This window comes from Ostrea edulis, chromosome 5, assembly GCF_947568905.1.
Source record: "Ostrea edulis chromosome 5, xbOstEdul1.1, whole genome shotgun sequence".
Taxonomy (NCBI): domain Eukaryota; kingdom Metazoa; phylum Mollusca; class Bivalvia; order Ostreida; family Ostreidae; genus Ostrea; species Ostrea edulis.
In genome coordinates this window covers 35,015,138-35,033,423 of record NC_079168.1, presented here as the reverse complement: position 1 = coordinate 35,033,423, position 18,286 = coordinate 35,015,138, and the positions used below count along the sequence as shown (strand labels likewise).

The 18,286-nt window shown below is 32.5% G+C and overlaps 1 protein-coding gene across 1 annotated transcript in view; it reads right to left on the bottom strand.

Moving 5' to 3' along the window:
- Positions 1 to 16,810, bottom strand: part of LOC125652025 (adhesion G-protein coupled receptor V1-like) — a 152,909-nt gene extending 136,099 nt beyond the window's left edge. The window contains exons 1-8 of the mRNA XM_056165905.1: positions 16,532 to 16,810; positions 16,169 to 16,397; positions 6,447 to 6,608; positions 1,976 to 2,224; positions 1,771 to 1,872; positions 1,216 to 1,335; positions 989 to 1,111; positions 105 to 881 (exon numbers count right to left, since the gene is read on the bottom strand). Of these exons, the coding sequence (XP_056021880.1) occupies positions 105 to 881; positions 989 to 1,111; positions 1,216 to 1,335; positions 1,771 to 1,872; positions 1,976 to 2,224; positions 6,447 to 6,608; positions 16,169 to 16,186 (1,551 nt within the window). The 5' untranslated portion in view covers positions 16,187 to 16,397; positions 16,532 to 16,810. The remainder of the gene's footprint in view (positions 1 to 104; positions 882 to 988; positions 1,112 to 1,215; positions 1,336 to 1,770; positions 1,873 to 1,975; positions 2,225 to 6,446; positions 6,609 to 16,168; positions 16,398 to 16,531) is intronic.
- Between the last annotated feature and the right edge of the window lie 1,476 nt (positions 16,811 to 18,286).

The following is an 18,286-nucleotide window of genomic DNA, read 5'->3' as shown; positions in this document are numbered from 1 at the left end:
TTGTACAGTACAGCCAAACAAGATATCATATTGTCTTCCTTTTGAAACAGAAGTAGAAATTAACATCCTCCAATGAATTCAATAATTTTACTTTAGTAGCTTACCACCACGATCCTGTGGTCCGATTCAGGACTGATATAAATAGAACCGTAATAATTATCACTGTCCTCCACCATCAGCACACCCTCCATTATCCCCTCCACCCTGGCCCCGCCGGTCTCCGTCCCTACCATCAGCCGGACTACATACCGCTCCGTGGGCTCTGGGATGTTGTCATTAACTACAGAAATATTCAGCTTCTGTTGAGTCTGGCCTGCCTGGAACACAATCATTCCAGACGTCAAGGAGATATCACTTTTGACATCCCCAAGTGTGCTGTCATTTCGGAACACTTGCCACATGACTGAAACTAATCCAAAGGTCCCAGCTTTCCTTTGAACAGGAAATACAGCCACTCTTCCTGTGTCCTCCCCTACTCTGACCTCTGGAGGGGAGACACCATTAGGAGATACAAAACTGAGAACTCCATTAGGATTATCATTAGCATTAATCCGGATTTTTATCGTGGTGGGGTAGGTCGCTATAACATCTCCTTTAGGTCCAGATAACACAATACTGAATGTTTCTTCCATCTCTGGATCACTGTCATCCAGAATTTCTAATTGGATATTCCCTGTTGTTTCTCCAGTAAAGAAAACCACCTGTCCATTGCTTCCCCGGAAGTCTAACGCGGATGTCGCTGTGTCAGACACCAGGAAGTAGTCCACAGATGCTATGTTATTAACGGATCCAATTCTCGACTGTCCATCCTCATCAATTCCTCTTAACACTTGAATAGATACTGATTTGTCTCCCGGACCTTCATCGAATCTGTACTCACTCTGAAATCAAGGTGTTTAAGTTTGAATATACATGCATCTTGCTTTTCAATCTAATTGTGAAATAACAGTACTATTTTCTGGAAATCTGACTGGATAATTTCTTTCACCTGCTGGAATCTGATTGGAGCATCATTGGCCTGAATGATCAGCATCACCTCTGTGTCAGTCACTCGTGCCCCTTGTGTTGCACTGGTCATCGTCACTCGAAATTCTTCATTATTCTCCGGAATCTGCAAGAGATTACCAAACCTGTGAGAATTTACTTCAATAGGTTCTGTGAATCTCTAGAGTGCACAAAGTCTCAATGTTAAATCTATTTTCCTCTACGACTTACACTGTCCGCTCGGATCTGAAGCTGCAGATAATTCTGCGTCTCGCCTGGCTGGAACACCATTACCCCTGTCCGGGGGGAAATGTCAACTCCTGGAACAGCGGATGGATCTGAACTATTCACCTGTGAAAACAAATATGCCACCTCTGAATTAATGACATGAATAGATTGTGTAGTGATTTCGTATTTGAAAACACATGGGGGCATGAACTGCAATGCTTTACGCTGGCATACTCAGTGAAGCACATTAGCACTTCATAGTAAGTATGCTAGTGTGAAGCATTGCAGTTCATACCCTCATGAATTTTCAAAATTGAAACTTATTTTTTATATTTACATTCTCCTTTTACTTCTGTTGGAATTCCCCACCGTTAAAATTGACATACTATATTTATCAAGATTCATACATGCACTGTTCAGAATTGCACGGCATTCATGAGGAAATGGCTATCATTACAATTTATAAAGATGTCAAAGGCAAAAACATTGGAAATATGAATATAACCTTTTATCTTATAAAAAATCAAGAATGCCCTGAAAATCAATAGTTTGACATACCAGATAGGATACAGTCACTTGACCATAAGTGCCTTTTTCTCTACCAACTCGTAGATTTACTACTGATGTTATGGTATCCTCGGTTACCAGTATAGGCGACGTCTAAAAATAAATTAAGTCAACCATGTAAAAATAATCTGTTTAAACAATGAGAGCCAGAAAGTATTGCATCACACCGCAACATGAGAAACTTTTTAAATCTTACGTCTAGAAAACTGAACACTCCATAGGCATCATCATTGGCTGCTATGGTTACTGCAGCAATCCTGGGGGCCTCCACAGTGACCCCTGCACTGATGACAGTCAGTTCAAAAGTGAAAGTTTCCTCAGTCTCTGGGTCATTGTCATCATTGACAGTAAATGTCACATTTATCACATCGGGACCAAGGGGGTAAAATGAACCGACCTGACTGCTGCCGACAAAATCATTGTTGGTGTCTGTGGGACTCTTGACCTGTGATGAGAATGAAGTGATATAGCGCCTAATAATGGGATTCACTTGGCTAATGGGATCAAAATAGTGAGTAGATTTAGGAGGATTAGATATTTGAAATACCACACTTCCCCAGCATTCTAAGCGAGTTCTAAGAGAATACGCCGGTTTCGAGATACGTCCGAGTTATTTCCCTTTGGAGAACTCTCGTACATAGTAAGGCGCGAAAGAATTTGTTTACTCGCGGGAGTGGGACAGATATTCATCACAGCGTAAGTGAATGTACTCAGTAAGTTTCTCATACGCTGTTTGATAACCCGAATTCGACTGATACACAAACTAAGTAAGTGATAAGTATTTAGGGAGTAATTAAATACATAGAATTCTTATCCTATCATGTTATTTCGCTGGTCATAAGTACCATATCCAAGATATTTCTTGCAAATATGACATTGTTTGTATGTTTTCTCTTCGGTAAAACATTTCTTTCGATAGTATTTAGTATTTCCCACATTTACATATTTAAAGAGAAGCCGCTTTTAATACATTTCACCGTCTTCCTCGTTGGCTGCATATCCACTCTGTACCACTTAGGCATTCAAAGTTCCACTAAATGCACCTCCTATACAGAAGAGTTCGTATCTCGAAACTGGCATATTCGTACGACTGAGAAGTTTTGAATTAGTGTTACTGTTTATTACTCAAACAAAGATCATAACTACTGAGTATTACTGTAATGATTCCCCCTATGTTAATACGCCTCTTCTAGTGTTAATATTCCTAGTGTTAATATTATAATACACCTAGTGTTAATACCACAATACTCCTAGTGTTAATACTATAATACGCCTAGTGTTAATACTACAATACGCCTAGTGTTAATACCACAATACTCCTAGTGTTAATATTACAATACTCCTAGTGTTAATATTACAATACTCCTAGTGTTAATACCACAATACTCCTAGTGTTAATATTACAATACTCCTAGTGTTAATACTATAATACGCCTAGTGTTAATATTACAATACGCCTAGTGTTAATACCACAATACTCCAAGTGTTAACTGTAAATAATTCAATCCTGCTAGTGTTAACTGTATAAATAATACAATCCTCCTAATGTTAACTGCAAATACTACAATACTCCTAGTGTTAACTGTTAATAATTCAATCTTCCTAGTGTTAACTGTAAATAATACAATCCTCCTAGCGTAACTGTAAATACTACAATCCTCCTAGCGTTAACTGTAAATAATACAATACTCCTAATGTTAACTGCAAATACTACAATACTCCTAGTGTTAACTGTATAAATAATTCAATCTTCCTAGTGTTAACTGTAAATAATACAATCCTCCTAGTGTTAACTGTAAACAATACAATTATCCTAGTGTTAACTGTAAATACTACAATACTCCTAGCGTTAACTGTAAATACTACAATCCTCCTAGTGTTAACTGTAAACAATACAATTATCCTTGAGTTAACTGTAAATACTACAATCCTCCTAATGTTAACTGTTAATAATACAATTCCCCTAGTGTTAACTGTTAATAATACAATCCTCCTAGTGTTAACTGTTAATAATACAATCCTCCTAGTGTTAACTGTTAATAATACAATCCTCCTAGTGTTAACTGTAAATAATACAATCCTCCTAGTGTTAACTGTAAATAATACAATCCTCCTAGTGTTAACTGTTAGTAATACAATTATCCTAGTGTTAACTGTATAAATAATACAATCCTCCCAGTGTTAACTGTAAATAATACAATCCTCCTAGTGTTAACTGTTAGTAATACAATTATCCTAGTGTTAACTGTAAATAATACAATCCTCCTAGTGTTAACTGTAAATACTACAATCCTCCTAGTGTTAACTGTTAATAATACAATCCTCCTAGTGTTAACTGTTAATAATACAATTATCCTAGTGTTAACTGTTAATAATACAATCCTCCTAGTGTTAAGTGTAAATAATACAATCCTCCTAGTGTTAACTGTTAGTAATACAATTATCATAGTGTTAACTGTATAAATAGTACAATCCTCCCAGTGTTAACTGTAAATAATACAATCCTCCTAGTGTTAACTGTTAGTAATACAATTATCCTAGTGTTAACTGTAAATAATACAATCCTCCTAGTGTTAACTGTTAGTAATACAATTATCCTAGTGTTAACTGTTAATAATACAATCCTTCTAGTGTTAACTGTTAATAATACAATCCTCCTAGTGTTAACTGTTAATAATACAATCCTCCCAGTGTTAACTGTTAATAATACAATCCTTCTAGTGTTAACTGTTAATAATACAATCCTCCTAGTGTTAACTGTTAATAATACAATCCTCCCAGTGTTAACTGTAAATAATACAATCCTCCTAGTGTTAACTGTAAATAATACAATCCTCCTAGTGTTAACTGTTAATAATACAATCCTCCTAGTGTTAACTGTTAATAATACAATCCTCCTAGTGTTAACTGTAAATACTACAATCCTCCTAGTGTTAACTGTAAATACTACAATCCTCCTAGTGTTAACTGTTAATAATACAATCCTCCTAGTGTTAACTGTTAATAATACAATCCTCCTAGTGTTAACTGCAAATAATACAATCCTCCTAGTGTTAACTGTAAATAATACAATCCTCCTAGTGTTAACTGTTAATAATACAATCCTCCTAGTGTTAACTGTAAATACTACAATCCTCCTAGTGTTAACTGTTAATAATACAATCCTCCTAGTGTTAACTGTAAATACTACAATCCTCCTAGTGTTAACTGTAAATACTACAATCCTCCTAGTGTTAACTGTTAATAATACAATCCTCCTAGTGTTAACTGTTAGTAATACAATCCTCCTAGTGTTAACTGTTAATAATACAATCCTCCTAGTGTTAACTGTTAATAATACAATCCTCCCAGTGTTAACTGTTAATAATACAATCCTCCTAGTGTTAACTGTTAATAATACAATCCTCCCAGTGTTAACTGTAAATAATACAATCCTCCTAGTGTTAACTGTTAGTAATACAATTATCCTAGTGTTAACTGTAAATACTACAATCCCCCTAGTGTTAACTGTAAATAATACAATCCTCCTAGTGTTAACTGTAAATAATTCAATCCTGCTAGTGTTAACTGTTAATAATACAATCCTCCTAGTGTTAACTGTAAATACTACAATCCTCCTAGTGTTAACTGTTAGTAATACAATCCTCCTAGTGTTAACTGTAAACAATACAATCCTCCTAGTGTTAACTGTTAGTAATACAATTATCCTAGTGTTAACTGTTAATAATACAATCCTCCTAGTGTTAACTGTTAATAATACAATCTTCCTAGTGTTAACTGCAAATAATACAATCCTCCTAGTGTTAACTGTTAATAATACAATCCTCCTAGTGTTAACTGTAAATAATACAATCCTCCTAGTGTTAACTGTAAATACTACAATCCTCCTAGTGTTAACTGTTAGTAATACAATCCTCCTAGTGTTAACTGTAAACAATACAATCCTCCTAGTGTTAACTGTTAATAATACAATCCTCCTAGTGTTAACTGTTAATAATACAATCCTCCTAGTGTTAACTGTTAATAATACAATCCTCCTAGTGTTAACTGTTAGTAATACAATCCTCCTAGTGTTAACTGTTAATAATACAATCCTCCTAGTGTTAACTGTTAATAATACAATCCTCCTAGTGTTAACTGCAAATAATACAATCCTCCTAGTGTTAACTGTTAATAATACAATCCTCCTAGTGTTAACTGTTAATAATACAATCCTCCTAGTGTTAACTGTTAATACTACAATCCTCCTAGTGTTAACTGTAAATACTACAATCCTCCTAGTGTTAACTGTTAATACTACAATCCTCCTAGTGTTAACTGCAAATAATACAATCCTCCTAGTGTTAACTGTTAATAATACAATCCTCCTAGTGTTAACTGTAAATACTACAATCCTCCTAGTGTTAACTGTTAATAATACAATCCTCCTAGTGTTAACTGTTAATAATACAATCCTCCTAGTGTTAACTGTTAGTAATACAATTATCCTAGTGTTAACTGTAAACAATACAATCCTCCTAGTGTTAACTGTTAGTAATACAATCCTCCTAGTGTTAACTGTTAATAATACAATCCTCCTAGTGTTAACTGTTAATAATACAATTATCCTAGTGTTAACTGTAAATTATACAATCCTCCTAGTGTTTAATGTAAACCTAACAACTTACAGACACAACCACATTGATGACTTGAGTTACCGGTCCTGACTTCTGAACTCTCAGTGCAAATTGATCTCCCTCATTCACCATTACCGCTGTGTCCAGAAAGGTGACCGACAGCTGACCTGCAGCCAGGGGCAGCAAATTCAACAACAAAACTGTTAAGCTCATCTACAAATGAAATTCCACCTTGCTGAATTCATGTTCTGCATTCAATGATTATAGCTAATCTTGCAAGATGTCTTAATAAAAGATCATTATCTTTAAAGTTTGATTTTTCCTGCTTGTGTGATGTAATATATGGTTAACCATTATAATGGCACTTAAAGTCATTCTGTCTCCAATAGTATATCATATAGAATAATTTTGAATGCATTCTCAAAGGAATGTCAATGGACACGGGATCCTGTGAACAAACCTACACAGACGGTCCAAGAGCCAATAACAACAATGTCGACTTTTACTGCAGAACTATATGGAGCGCCAAATTAACATAAACTCAAATAATTGAAGATATCTTCAATTATTTGAAGATATCATCAATTCATTTGATGCGCGCAACAATTTGATTAAAGATCTCTTCAAATAATTAATGATATCTTCAATTCTAAATTATTGCGCGCATTAAATGAATTGATGATAGCATTAATTCTTCTGCTAAATTGATGCGCGCTTTAATTGAATTAATGATCTCTTCAAATGAATTTTAAAATGATATCAACAATTGAATTGATGCACGCTACAATTCAATTGAAGAGAGCAATAATTGATATAATGCGCGCATTAAATCAAATGATGAGAGCAATAATTGAATTGATGCACACATTAATTTATTTGATGAGAGCAATAATGGATTTAATGTGCGCATTAATTCAATTATTGCTCTCTTCAATTGAATTAATGATATCTTTAATTCATTTCAAGAGAGCAATAATTCTTTTTGAGAGAGCAACTAACTAATTAAAGATATCTTCAATTCAACATATCCACAATTGAATTAATGATCTCTTTAATTGAATTGTTGCTCTTTTTAAAAGAATTGATGCACGCATTAATTCCTTATACAAAAGCATTGTAAATAATTAAAGATATCTTCAATTGAATTAAAGAGATCATCAAATTATTTATACCGAGCTCTAAATCAATTATTGCGAGCAATATTTCTACGAAATTAATGCTCTCATCAATTGAATTGAAGAGAGCAATAACTGAATTAATGCGTGCATCAAATCTATTATTGCTCTCATTAATTCAATTGATGCTCTCATCAATTGAATTGAAGAGAGTAATAATTGAATTAATGTGCGCATTTAATCAATTATTGCTCTCATTAATTCAATTGATGTGCGCATTAATTCAATTGATGAGAGCAATAATTGAATTGAAGCGCACATTAATTCATTTGATGAGAGCAATAATTGATTTAATGTGTGCATTAATTCAATTAAAGAGAGCAATAATTGAATTGATGATATCTTCAAATAATTGGAGATATCTTCAATTATTTGAGTTTATGTTAATTTGGCGCTCCATAGAACTGTAGCTCTCTGAGAAAATATTACAACAGATCAGAGATCTCGTGATCTCTCCTAATATTTTCTCAGAGCGCTACAGTTCTACAGCTATGTGGACTATTATGTGTGAAAGTCATATTAATTCTTAAATGGCAATGTATATTCAATATCATCTACATCGATGATGAATTTAAAGTCTGAGACATGTGCTTATTAATAAGCAAGTTGACATTAAATTCGATTTTTTTTCAAACTTAAAGTTCTTCATCTACTCTAGCCATTTCAAATTTGCAATCGTTACAATAGCACGTATGATAATCTAAAAAAAAAATAATTGAAGTTCATCTGAATTACATCATATCCTAAAATTTGAAGTGAAAAAATATATATATATACAGGTCCAAATTGAAATTATGAACACAAATCTGTAAGTGTAATTTCATATATTGACTTCAAAAAAGTTTTACTTAAAGTAAGTCCACCCTCCTGTGATGTCATCAGAGTTTGCAAAATCAATGATTTATATTTATGCATGATAGGAACATAAATTTTGTTGGAGTCTTTCCCGATAGTTATTGTAAAAAATTCTTGTTAAAATGAACTATTTCAAAGGTCTAAGTTATAGATGAATAATCAATGATACGTTTCAAAATATTGAATCCAAGGGCAGTAACTCAGTTTCTATTAATTTCTTTATCAAGTCTACTATGCGATATATTTCTTTATTTTTTACAGACATTTTGTATATTTTAACCCCTTCTCTACCGTACCGGTCAATTTGATACAGTTTCATGAAATTGTTATGAATGCTACTATATCGTCATGACCAGTTTGTATGAAATTTTGATATTGCTGTTTAAAGAATATTGTAATTTTCTGACGGTGATATATGATTCTGTTTATGTATGTTTTGAATCTTAAAAAGTGTGATGACCTATGCATTTTATTTAATAATTTGTTAGTTTTAACTCTAAGGAATGGAAATAAATATACCTTTCAAACTATTATCTGATAAAACTGCGAGTATGGAGTTACCTTAATAGTGTAAGTAAACTCTTCTTCCAATTATGAATACTGGAATCAGTTTTAGAATTTTATATTTAAATTTGTGGTATTAAAAAAAAGTACATACATGATGAATTCAAAATCTGAGACTAAAGTGGGGGCCTTACCCATATGTGCTTATCAATGAGCCAGTTGGCACTAAATCTGATTTTTTTTTTTTTGCACTTACAATTTTAGAAGTTATATTTTGTCTGTGATGTAAAAAGAGATCGCAATCATACATTATATTATACCAATTTCTAGCACCCTCAATGGTAAAAACAAATATACTGTATATAATTCAATATAACTGTGGCCCACCTGGCAGGCATCCCTGCTGCACCAGATGTCTTAGCAATAGGTCTAAAGTTTATTTCTATTTGAAATATACATCAACGACTGCCACATCTATTGATGATGTTAAAATCTATTACATTTGACAAGTTGTCATGCAAATCTCAAGACTGAACATCTTCGCATGTAACTTAGACATTGATCTGATAAATCATGGACATCTTTCATGATGGCCCCAGGGTCCTAGGAACGGACAAAGTGCTATGCACTGAGGGCTATGTTTCAGATGATTGTAATGTGCAAATGAGCTTTTGGTTTTTCATATGCTTATCAAATGCTATGTCTCTCAGTAAAAATGACTATCAAGTACTCTACCATTTTTGAAGTAACAAAAATTATTTCCTCACCCCCCCCCCCTCCCCAAGCATACTCAATGTACAAATTTCTTCATCTCCCCATGTAGTCATTACAATCAGGAACTTGTCATTTTTTGTGGTTATGTGTTAACATAGTCTTGCTTAAATTACAAATCAATGTATAATGTACAGACTTTGTTCCATTAAGTTGCACAAAGGGTTTTAATTTTATATCATAGAATATTTATTTCATGTTTGATATAAAGCCACACACATTATGATAAATGTTCTCTAGTTTTTAGCTTCCCATCAATAGAAATCTTCAGCCTCTAGTTAACATAAGCTTGAATAAGCACATTGATTTGTGAGTTTTTTGAAGAGCCATATAGACATAATGATCAGCCATATTGACAGAGACATCCATTATGAAATGATACAACATCTGTGGTTGGGCGAAACATAGAACACCCTGAAAATGTTTGACAGACAGCTGAGTCAAGACCTACACAACAATAGAAGTTGTTTACAAAGACCATATTGGAAAAAAGCTAATATTTCTACGTGTTTTCGATGAAAAGTTTAAATTATCTACTATGATATGCATTTATAGTTTAAATATCATTATGGTAATTCCCCACACTGAATCTAATTAAGTAAACATCTCTAAACACACAATACTAGGCCATCATTCAATCAAACAAAAAGTAAATAAAACAGATAAAAAAAAATTACTGAAAGCTTGTAATGATCAATATTAGTTTATGGACACCACCTTAAAGTTTGAATTTTTTTAAGAATCATAATCTAGTATGATTAAACTCATTACTTCTCCACTGATAGAATTTACAATTCAAAATTTTGTTTCATGAAAACATATATCAAAATTCATAACAATTTACAGTATTGGAAATTCCCTATATTGATACAGACAAGGGTTGTAAAACCCCTGTAATTAGAGAAATATTATGAGCAATATCACACACAAAGGGTGAGGCTGAACACAAAGTGTTATAACTACCTGAGTCATGGTGTTTATTGGCTGTTTTGATTTAATTATTAATAAGATTCCTCTGATTATCAAAACATGGGAGTTCTAGGTACAGATGTTCTATCTACAAATTACAAACACAAACCAAATACTGACCAATTTGTACGCGAGTTTTCAATGCAGAGATGGATATACATTGAAATGATGTTCACAAGGATCGACAAGACAAAGAATCACCTCTCTTCAAAATTAAAACAGAATTCAGACTTCTTGCACAATTCCATCGAACGAATAATTACCATATGGTACATGTAAAACAAAAATCAAAAAGAATGCAACAATGACTAAATACAGTAATAATTCATATTCAGATAAAAAAGAAAAGAATCACATTTAACATCAGAAAACGTCTTTTAAAAATGTAATTGTTTTTCAGTGTACAAACTATTCAGAATCCATTGATTTTTTCTCTCTCATGTGTCCTAAAAAACAAGCAATTTTCTATTAATCAAAATTCCCATTAATTTCATAACATTTCACATGACCTTGGTTAATTAAGGTTCGAGTAACATCAGTACGTCAACAACAATCTTTGTGTTCATAACGGAGCTGCAAAAAGTCATAAAAGTCCAAGATAGCATTATACACCTGAACCTCGGTGTCTCAATCATCGATATCTCGAACACTCTATTGAGTTTGAGATAACACGTTTTGACTGTATATTGAGTTGATAACATCATAAAACTTATGAAAATATAGATAGAAAAATATTGTTACTGTGGAGATGTAATCTGCTTGATCACATTTTCTTGGTATATTGACAGGTACAATTTATACACAGATCATAAAACATACAAACTTATTTACCAAATTGCTAATTAAAATGAATATCTAAAAAAAAATGCAACAGTAAGCCAACTTTTATTTGCATCTCCTGTATCAAAAAATAGAAATTTCTTTGTCCTGAATCCTTCATTATCTATCATCTACCTACAAATTAAATTGATCTTCATTTGAAAATTCAAACCAGTACTGGAAATAATTCATCCAATTTGTGAGACCTTTATTTTCACATCATTTCGCAATTTGAGATCATCTTGACACAAAAAAATAAGGTTGTCGTTATTATTTCTGTATACATATGTAGTGATTGTCACGTCTCACTTACAAAATATACATGTATTACAAGGCAGCATTGAGGAAATAAAGTATCATGAAATTACAACGAATTACAACACGCAGACACTAATCTACAGTGGGAAATAGCATTACACTTCCTAATTCAGGTAAGTATTAACTCAGAATCGATGTTCCTCTCTGTTTCAGTGGTTAATGGCATTTCAGAGAAGATAGTATGATTGTTTTGTGGACATAAGAATTTTATCACAATTCAATCAATCAACTTCACATTTTCAGTAATTGACAATTTACCAAAGAAATAGGTTCAGTAAAAACCTAATTTCACACTAATTTTTACCATCTTAAAATAACAAAAGTGTGTGTATAAATTTATTGCCAAATGGGTGGCATCTAGTTATTTGTGTAGCTAATGATAATTTCATTGAACATAGATGTGAACAGCAAATTAACAACTCATTACAAAAATTCAATTAAGATTTTAGTACGACATGACATCATGAATTTACTGACATTAATCTTGTTATTTTTACGGCATGTGGATAAATTTTTGACAATTTTCCGGCTCTTTGAAATTCACAGAAATACTTTTGAATTCATAACAATATAATCTACTCATGTTGGACTAAAGCAACAAAATTAATTTGCAAAGTAAACAAAAATTAGTCGAGAGCAATTATTTGACCCAATTTCACAGAAATGTTTCTACACATTTTTTTTTTTAGATTTACACTTCACAGCCACATGTACATGCATTTTAAGTCCCATCATTATGTTCCCCAAACAAAGTTTGGGAACATATTGTTTTTACTCTGTTTCTTATTATTATTATTATTCTTTTTCTCCGGTACTTTTTTGTCCGGTAGTGTTCTCAGAAACTACCAAAAGGGATCGATATGAAACTTTCCAGGATGATAGTATAGCGTTTGTAGATGTGCATAGTGATAGTCATTTTGTCTGTACGTGCATGCACGCGCGCGCACGTGCATTGCAATTTTGGTACAAAAAATGGAAAATCAGAATATTAAAGGAAGCGATATAAAACCTATATAGGATGATAGTATATCATTTGTACATATGAAAAATAATAGTTATTTTGTCAGCACGCGCACGCATGCGCGTGCACGCGCATTACAAAATTTGTACACTAACTTTGGAATCAGTCTAACTTTTTTATTGTTCATTGAAATGGCTTGAAATTCATATCATAGGTAGATATTGAGACCCTTAACTGATTTGCATGGTCAAAATTACCAATTTGCACGCGCATGCACGTGCGCTTCATTTTGATTGGATAATACTAAAACGTTTGTAACTATCTTATTTATGAAGCGAATGAGATGATATTCACAGCATACGTAGACAATATGTGTGTCTATATATTGGTGTAAGAAAAAAATGCCCACGCGCATGCAACGTTTTTCAAATGTTCAATTTTTAAAGGATGATAACGTTTTTGTTTTTCATCAAATTCTATTGATATTAATGGTTTAGATGTGTCTTGGTACTCCTTACAAATTGCTGTGGTTAGAATTACTGCTCAGCACGTGCATGCACGTGTACTGAATTCTGATTGGACGATTTTAAAATCGCTATAACTTCCTTATATTTGATGGAAACGTTATGAAATTCACACTGTGGGTATATGATACACATGCCTGTTGAATGACATCAACAAAAATTCGGAATCATACTCGCGTGCGCGTGTATGCGCGTGCAACGCTTTCTTTCATTTTTTGGTACTGAAATGACCATATTGAACGTACTACATGTAATTAAAGACTAAAATAAAATGATTTTTTGCTATAGATTCACAAGAACATCATTTTTTAATTGGGGGAGGTTTGGGGAACATATGTAACGGTCCCCGTTACAATTAGAACTAGTTTTCTTTAAAATAGTCAAATATTGTAATTATTCTAAGCTGTTTGGCCTCAGAAAGTATGAGTCACATGTGTTAACCACGATCAAGTAATTATCATATTGTATACATTATGATAATTACAGCATAAATAGTCAACTTTCATATTTCATTCCATATATCTTATCAAGATGAATCCTTTGTTTAAAATATTATCTAGAAGAAGTCATAGTTGCTTGAATCATGAAATTAAAGTAGTTTTTCAAAAACATCTATTATCAGGATTTCTAAAGCTTTTACCAACAATTTTTGGTATTGATATTACCATAAATCAGTAATTCATATAAGAAACTATTTGAATTGGTGAGAGCAATTATATATATCACCCTTGATGCCATCTATCTGATCATTAATACAGGATTTGAACGTATATCTATTATTGAATAGTGATATCATCTACTAAATAGAAGGTATTGCACCAACACAGCACCTCATACAATTTGCAGAGATACAACAATTGACACTCAAACATCAACTTCAGCACTCTAATTTACTAATCTATCAAAATATCATTGTACATATCCTCCACTTTCCATCCATATCCTTCTTAATCTAAAAGCAGAAAACCTTGAGTATAATGTTCTAACAATCATATAATATTTTTGGCTGTTTAAAATGAATGGACACATTAATGATCACACAATGTAGTTATTTGTGTAGCTGAATGTTTTTAATGATAATTTCATTGAACATAGATGTGAACAGAAAATTAACAATGACAAACAAGATGACTAATTATTTTCCATCGTCAACTTCCAATATTCATGTAGCAATATTTCATTATCACCTTTATATGGTGTTTATGTCTCTCAACTGTGAGAGCATGTTTTGTGTATGATCAATTTTTAAATCGAGGCAAGCTACTGACAAATAATTTGATGTTACAGGGGTTTCAACAGTCTCATTTAAATCTGAATTTCGCAAATTCTATGGTCATTTTAAAATTATATAATTTGCAAATTCAACCTATCATTAGGTCAAATGCTGTCTGACATGCTTCATACCAACTGGTAGGCTGTTCTTTACTTAGTAATTTTGACTATGGATTACGTTTACCTGATCAAGAGGGTTTATGGTGGGTATAACTGGTCAACAGGGGATGCCTACTCCTAGCCCCAGGATCATGTAACAAACTCAGACTTAAGTCAAAATTTCAATCACATGTAAAACATTCATTACTTATGAACTGAAACTCTTAATTTGCAGACACTAGAAATTCAATGAAACAATATTGAATAGCAATTCTATTTTGGAATGATCGACTTCTCAATCATTTCATCACAATATTCAGATTTTGACTTAAGCTTAAGATGTTTCATGATCCTGGTGTGTCCTGGGGTCTGTGTTAGCCCTACTCTTAACACCCTACTCTTGTTCCTCCTGACATTAGGATTTATGAGAATGATCACTATTTGTTCTCTTCAATTTTCATTATAGTGGGAAAAAAATCAAAAGTGGACTCATTCCTGGTTCTGCGCTATCGATGACTGACTATGTTTTCATTGACACATACACTGTATAGTCTATAATCTGTTAGACTAATCAAAAATTGACATTTTTGACAATTTCTGAGCAATAATAATGTTCAGCGTCATCAATTTTGACATCAAAATTTCACAAATAGTAAGTAATCAGTTGGGGAGGTGTGTGTCTTTTTTTATATATAAATTTGTTTCAAATTAGATGTCTCTAGGTCCAGATTTGGCTGTGGTTGCACCTATTGTTACCTAGGGTACACATTTCTCATGACTTTGGTAATTCAAAATAGATAATAGAGAAGAAGCCGAAAACATCAAATGTCAGGATCCTTTCTCTAATTATTGAAATATTTTGATATTCATTTCAGAAGATCGATTCAAATTCAAACTGATGTCTTTTATATACACACTGTGGGCTATCACCCACTTACAAGTACTGCTCTAGTTTCCCAACTCAGAATGAAATCCTGAAAAAAGTTTCAACACATTGTTATATCTAAAACACAGTATTAAGTGTAATCTCCTCAGATAGTTAATTAATTTCTGAAAATTTCATCCGAATTCACATCTCATGCAAAATTGCAAAGTACTCCAAATTTATACTGATGATTGAACAATTACATTAATGTGACCACAGTGACAGAGGACTTAGTCGTAATGAGAAGTTATTTCTTTATAGTATAGAACTCATTAACTGACAAGCCCAATTTTTCAGATTCTACAGCATATAAAGGTCATAGAACACAAAACCCATTCATTGAAATTTTTATCCAGTGGACATTTCCTTTTAATTTTGACATACAGAAATTATTTTTACTGAAATGAACAAATTTTTACAATATACAAATTTTAAGAGAATACTAAATTAAGACATGAACACATTTTCATCCACAATGCCCAATGACAGATTGTTAGACAAATTTACTCTCTCATAATAATTCTTATCATGTCATTGACCAATCTGTAAAATCCAAAAGCAGCAAGATAATACAAAAATACCTTTTTATCTATCTGCATACTGAATCTCTACATATATCCTTCCATGGTGATCTTGTGATATTCTAGAAATTCATGTTGTATACAAGCTAGGCAATGGTTCCTTGGTGTAAATAATTAATGGTCAGGTGAATCGCCCAGGTACCAATGGACAGCCTCAATCTCATCTACAAGTCATCTCTGAATAATTCACACACACCCCAGATAATGATGTACCAATTCTTTGTTCCTCCTGACATTGATTTGAATAGAAGCAGACGTAACCTGTTTTTATAAGAAATGCAATATTCTTTCATTAATTAAAATATTTTTATTACTTCATGAAATATTGTGCTGCAGTTTGGTCAATGTTTCAAATGAACTTACCTCACAGGTAATGAAGCCAATGAAAAACAAAGGAAGAAAATTATAAAACTTCAGAATAAATCACTGTAATATCCTCTTTGATATTCACACAAAGTAAAATTACAGCTTATTATCAGTTTCTGTAGCACTCTAGTCTCTGCTTTTATAACTCTAAACACATTTTCCATAAAAGTTCTAATAAATAGACAACTTAATACATTCCAATTTTTGTAATGGTTGTAAACATTAATTTAGTTTACTATTGCCCGTCCAGTTGACTAATAGTGGTCTTGGATTATTGATTTGGATGCACTCGCCCAATTCCCGATTATACCGAGCCCCATTCATTGTGATTGGTGGGGGATCAATCGACTTGCATCTGTCTCCCAATCAATTTCACATATGTCACATAACACCCTTCTTATAAAGATGGACTTAAAATATTAAATAATGACACAGAATATTTGAACACTTATGTCAGCCTGAAAAGATCTTTAACATTTTATGCTTTTCTTTGAAAGATTTATTTGAGGGGAAACCTCTTCGTGTGATGTACTTGCAGTATGTATACATATACACATGAAAAATTAACAAAAAATTTGCCATACAATAAATATTCAACCATGACAATGTTTCATATCAAATTACAGTTTACATTGTAGTTATGTTCGCAATTTATCACAATACAAAATACATAATAGGCAACAGCAGTTTTTAACCTCGAGTAAACAGTAGAAATACAATTACCATACAGTCACTATAAATGCAGGAAATTTCACATGCTGAAAAATGAAATATTCTTTTATTGTTATATATATATGATATTCAGAAAAAACTCTAAACACTTTGTAGAAATATTTCGACCGTGTTACCGGTCTTCTTTAGTCGTGTTTATCTCTCATAGCAACGTACCGCACGACTACATACACGAAAGTACTATGACGTCACAGTAAGTATTATAAACATCAAAGTTGATATTGTGCGAAAAACATTTGAGAAAGGTAAGAGTCTAATAATAAAATGAACAATACTCACCCGACCTCGTGGACACATCCTAAAATATGACTATGCGTACAATTAAATATTTGGTATTAGTAATGAAACAGAATTTTGGAAATGTTTGTTCACAAAGCAGTCAACTACTGGCCTAAGTGAATCCAAACAAGAAATATTACAGTAAGTAGCTAATCGTAAGTACATCAATATTGTTATAATCAGTTATTATAACACATTCTTTGCATACAAGTCTTACAAGACATTAATTATTAAAGACAAAAATGTTCCGTTTTGTTTATTCAGTGTGGTACATAAGTATTTAATTTTTTCTTCCACAAATTTTCTCTAAAGCGACGATAAATGTCATCTTTGTAAAGGTTTTCAATTCCTATTATAGAATAATTGTCAATACTATGAGAATCCGTATAGAAATGAATAGCAAAAGGGTCATCAGTTTCTTGTCTAATAAATGACAAATTCAAAACATGCCTTTGGTATAAAGTTACCCCAGTTTCTCCCACATATACAATTTTGTTGCATTTTTTGCAAAACACTCCATAAACTACATTGCTGGATTTACAATTGATATAATTTTTGATATGATATTTGTTACCGTTGCAGTCCTCAAATTGATTGGTTTTAATGACATATTGACATGAAGTACACTTTTTAGCACCACACGCTCGCATAAATTTTCTTTCCTAAAAAGTAAGTTATTGTGTTTTTTATGTACCAGAATGTCTTTTAAATTTTTGTCTCTTTTAAAAGCCACTATGGACA